The sequence below is a fragment of the Ruditapes philippinarum genome, unplaced genomic scaffold (assembly GCF_026571515.1).
Source record: "Ruditapes philippinarum isolate M1 unplaced genomic scaffold, ASM2657151v2 ctg10821_1_1_1_1, whole genome shotgun sequence".
Classification (NCBI taxonomy): Eukaryota; Metazoa; Mollusca; class Bivalvia; order Venerida; family Veneridae; genus Ruditapes; species Ruditapes philippinarum.
Genome location: NW_026865393.1, coordinates 50,008 through 55,250, shown reverse-complemented (window position 1 = coordinate 55,250; position 5,243 = coordinate 50,008). Strand labels below are relative to the sequence as shown.

The 5,243-nt window shown below is 28.3% G+C and overlaps 1 protein-coding gene across 1 annotated transcript; it reads left to right on the top strand.

Moving 5' to 3' along the window:
- LOC132728806 (protein-glucosylgalactosylhydroxylysine glucosidase-like) lies at positions 1 to 1,667 on the top strand (the record flags this gene model as incomplete). The annotated part of the gene is given in 2 exon segments (XM_060714479.1): positions 1 to 56; positions 857 to 1,667. Coding segments are annotated over 2 exon segments (527 nt in total), but the record flags the coding sequence as incomplete, so codon positions are not given.
- Positions 1,668 to 5,243: the final 3,576 nt, after the last annotated feature.

Here is a 5,243-nt window from a genome sequence, read left to right as displayed (position 1 = left end):
AACGAGCTTATAAAAACTTTCGTATGATGTTTCGAAATATCAATGAACCATTTAAGGTTAGTACATTTGCTGAACTGTCGTAAATCAATGTTTCAAAATACATACACACATACATATACACACATACTAGAAATTCTGTTGTTTTAAATCCTTATTTGAATTCATTCATTTATCTGATATTTTTTGTGTGAGCAAACGCAACATGTTTGTGATAATTTGTGATAATTTTTATGATATGAATATATATGATTAACTATTTTGATCTCATATCATAAAATTATCTTCATATAACAATACCATCTTTGTTTTTTGTTAGTCAATAAATGAATTTACTATTATATTACAAGTTTTCTAACCCGTAACAAACAGGAAAATGTTCTTACACATTTTAGGTTATTATTGTGATTAGTAAGTGTAATCAATTTATGAGTACTTTGACAACATACCGTACCTATTTATTTGCAGGATTCGTAAATTGAGTTATGCTGTTAAGGATGAAAATAAATCTGTTTTACTGAACTTTCTCTATACTTATATGTAACGGGATTTACTTTTTATCACTTAATTATAAATCTAACGGGACATGGACATTTTCTGCATTTTCATACACGTAAATGTATCAGGTAAATGCTGTGAAAATTAAGTGTTATACGCTGGCTTTAATTAATTACTTTGTACTTTGACAGTTTAACTTGTAATTGTTACGGTCCATTATAATAATGTTTTTGTTGTTGGTTATTTGCTTCTTTTGTTGAAATTGAATTTAAGAAGGTAGCGTTCAATCAACATGTTTGACATGAAAAATATTCTGTCACACTTAAAGGTTTTCTATACTGTATCAATGTATTTAATGTAGGTTTTTAGCGAGAAACCAGTGACTAACAAGTCATACGGAGGTTGTGTCAACTTTATTACCGGAGCAGGAGGACTTCTTCAGTCTATTGTTTTCGGATATGGCGGCGTTCGTTTACATCCTGACAAACTAGAAATCAATCCTACACCTTTGCCAAAAACAACGTCATGGGGTATGCATGGGATAAAATACAGAGGAAGTATCCTGAATATTGATGTAAATGAGACTTTTATCGCCATTTCTGCTGTAAAAGTATCAAATCATTCAAAATTGGTAATAAGTGGTGCAGAGTTCGGACACATGAATATGCGTCTAAATACACCGATTGTTATCAACAGAGGTGCAGCATTCATAGAACTCGAAGCTGAAAGTGACAAGACAAATGTTTCTGAGGCAATGAAGCCAGAGATATTTGTATTTATTCTTGTTTTATTTTCGACTGTTTATTGTTTTTCACATTCGGTCAGGATTTAAACATAATTATAGGTGGTTATGACGACTATGATTTTATAAATTATAGAAATGTGAATAAATGGTAAATTGGTTATGTTAAATAGCTTTTGTAGTTTTTAACAATGTATTTACAATGGAATTATAAAAAATTGACATTACAATGACCAAATTTTCTGATTTTTATTTACAGAACATTTTTTTTCGTTTCAAGTATCGAATACTTATAGAACGTGTTGTATCTTTAAATATTGGATATATTGAAGGGACACATTTACAGAATAAAAATTAAATTAGTTTCAAATATGAATGACAATGTAACATAACATTATTGTAATAACATTAAAATAAAATTTTGAAATATTATGCTTTTTATCAATTGTTATATCATTTTGCTTTGTTAATCAATATCATTTATTTTGAAATAAAGTAAATTGCACATGCTTTCTTTCTAAAACTAACAAAGTATTAAATACAACAAAATTTAAATCAACAAAAGTAAGATGTACGAGCATTTTTGGAAATTACACATCAGGTTGATAAAACAAACAATACTTTATTATTTAGTCCATTTGGAATCATAGTATTTAATTTATGGATCCAAAAAGATTCTTTACATAACCGGTCCATGTTGTTGTCTATAATTTCTATAGGTAAAAATGAAAAATCTGACAATGAACACTTATTATCGTTTGATCCGAAATGGATCGCAACATGTGAAACTGGATTAACGTCACAATTTCTTATATTTCTAATTTGATATAAGAAATTGTGACGTTAATCCAGTTTCACATGTTGCGATCCATTTCGGATCAAACGATAATAAGTGTTCATTGTCAGATTTTTCATTTTTACCTATAGAAATTATAGACAACAACATGGACCGGTTATGTAAAGAATCTTTTTGGATCCATAAATTAAATACTATGATTCCAAATGGACTAAATAATAAAGTATTGTTTGATTTATAATAGGTTACATGAATATTAATATGTTTGTCTATTATCTTATTTTTATTAACACTGTCTAATAGACATCTGTATCACTGTTGATCCATTTTAATTCATGTACCAGCTTTATTTATAGCATAAATATTTGTTTCTACATGTTATCATAGTTTTGCCGCTAAACGCCATAACTTTTTTCGCGCGTTTAACGCGTGTTCCGTTATGACGTCGCTTCCGGTAATTTTATTATGTTTTGCACTGATGAAGGCATATAGCCGAAACGTTTGCAATTAAATTAAATTACTAAATGTTCGTGTTTGTGTGGCTTGTCTGATTACATCAGGTTGATAACACACATGTCCTGGGGGTCTTTTACATGTAAGTTATGTAGATTAAGCTAATGACATTATTAAACTTGAAAACATTTTTCTGTAATCTTTGTAATTAGATACCAATCAATATTATTATTTGCTCTTCAAAAAAAAAAATATGGATCGCCATCTCAAATTAAGTGGATAACTCAAAAGAATAATTTTTAATTAGATTGCTATTAAATAGGAACACCCATACTTCAAATCGTTATCATTTCTTAAATAAGTGATTATTCTATAACATACTAAGAACTGAATATTGAAATTAGCACATGTCTGTTCCTTTTAATGCCCTGACAATATGTCTGTTTATTTGCTTTTTTTTTTTTTTTTTTTTTTGATTTTGCAAAACATTGAATAAACAAGCAGTATGAGGGTTTGGATAAGGAAAATGTCAACATTTGAGTAAAACAAATAATTAACTCGTCGTTTATTTACTTTCTAGCTCTTGAACAATGCTTACTTGTTTACTCGGGCAAAATGAAAATTTCCAGTTACTAATTTCATGTGTCTACCACCGCTTATTCAGATATCATGTAGTATAACTTATCCGTCACTAGCGAAGAAAGAGAAGCCGGTTAATCCGATCCACCCGTTTAAATATGATGAACAAATGTCTAAATCAGCATCGAAACATAAGAAAACAAGAAGTATGTTTAAAAAGATATTCGGCCGAAGTAAAACTGGTAAACCTGCATACGTTTATGAAACAAATAAAAATGTTAGCAATGCTTGCGTAACAATAACATAATAAATATTTCTTTTAGCTTAGAAAAACCCATTTTGTAAACATCGAAATTATATATAACATGTTTATGTCTTTTCAAAGAATGACAACTTCTATTTACAGTATTCATTTAGGTGTCCCTTTTACTTTTTTACGTTTGACTTTATATATTTTGTAATGATATGCAATATTGACAGTATTATTTAAAAAAATCACATTCATGAAATATTGCAAATAGAAATAAACATATAAAATCAGCAAACGTTTTATCAGTAATTTAATGCAAACAGATATGATACAAAAGAAAAATATAAAACACTCGAAAGCTAGAAATAGACCTAAAAGTGGTTTAAAATCCCACACACTACATTAATTGGATGAAAATGTGAAGCCTCGATGCACATACAAAAATATAAAAAAAAATATTTTGTACCCAATAATTTCACTGCAGTTCGTTTTTACATTCGATGTAAATTGTTTCTATATATACTGAATGTCATGTTAGATTTTAAAAAAAAGTACTTAAAGGCACTGGTATGCCTCATAAATGATTAAATTTTCCCTTCTTTAGACGGGTCAAACATCATTTTAAATGATGATTTTAGAGAACGTTCGAGGCTAACTGAAATTCCATAGCAATTTAACCTGAAATGTAAGAACTATCCTCATTCTTGTACATGTTATTTTAGGACTATCCTTTACTTTTTATTTTATAATGCAAGAACCACCACTTTCATTTTATTTTAAAGCTATCCTTTAAATTTTACATTAATATTTAGAACTATCCTTTACATTTTATTTAATGAAATTCCCGATTTCAGTTTTTTATTTTAATATGATCAATAAAAATTCTTCTTATATTCAGTCCTTCCCTATTAATTTTACAGAAAGTCAATTTGATTTTAGGCGGACTTCGTCAGGACAAACAAATAAGGCTTTCATGGAATCACTTTTCTCTTTACCAGACAATATAATTTCATATCAAATTTAGTACACTGTTTATAATCTTTTTTTTCTTTTTGGAATTATAAAGGAGCAGGTGAATTTGATTATAAAGTTAATATTAAATTTATTTAGAAATTGCGTCTTTCAAGTATCTAACTTAGGCTTCCAGACAAATTGATAATTAAACAGACTAAAGAAATAACGAACTGCGCTTTCAATGTGATTTGTATGAGTCCCACGCTATCTGTCATATCATATTAAACATCAATGTTCTTGTCAAATGACAAACATGTCAAAATATATTATACAATAGTTTTAATGCATGATTTACAAGTTTAGAATCAATTCAATATGAAGAAAACACTTGTAATATCGTTTATATTTAGAGCAACAATACAAATAAGGAAATAACCGTTTGTGTATCGGTTTCTCAATTGTTTATGATGTGTACGGTACGTATATCCAACGGTAACATTATCTTCCTTCCTAGAGACTTTGTTAAACAGACGAGTTAAATATAATTAAAATATGAGTTTTTGGGAGACAGAATAAGATTGACTGATAATATTCACATTTAATTGAAGCATTGGTGTTCTTAATGAAACATCAGTTATAGTGCAAGTACTTTTCTTGGACACCTGGTTTACATATATTTGACGGCTTTTCATCTTCTGTTTTTACTTGTTGTACTTAATATTTTCTTCATAAGAAGAACTGAAAAAGCATTAAAGCAGATCACATGTGTAAAGATATGACTATTTTTGTAATACAAATACAGACAAAATGATGATACAAAATTATAATGTTCTCTCATCAATCTGTTGTCCACGGTATACCTATAATATATAAATCATCTTTTGGAATGTAAATGTTTAAATTTGTAAGCTTGATGAATGCAAATAGACATTTTGTCAATAGTGTGTTTTTTCTGCAGACAATTGGAAAGTTTC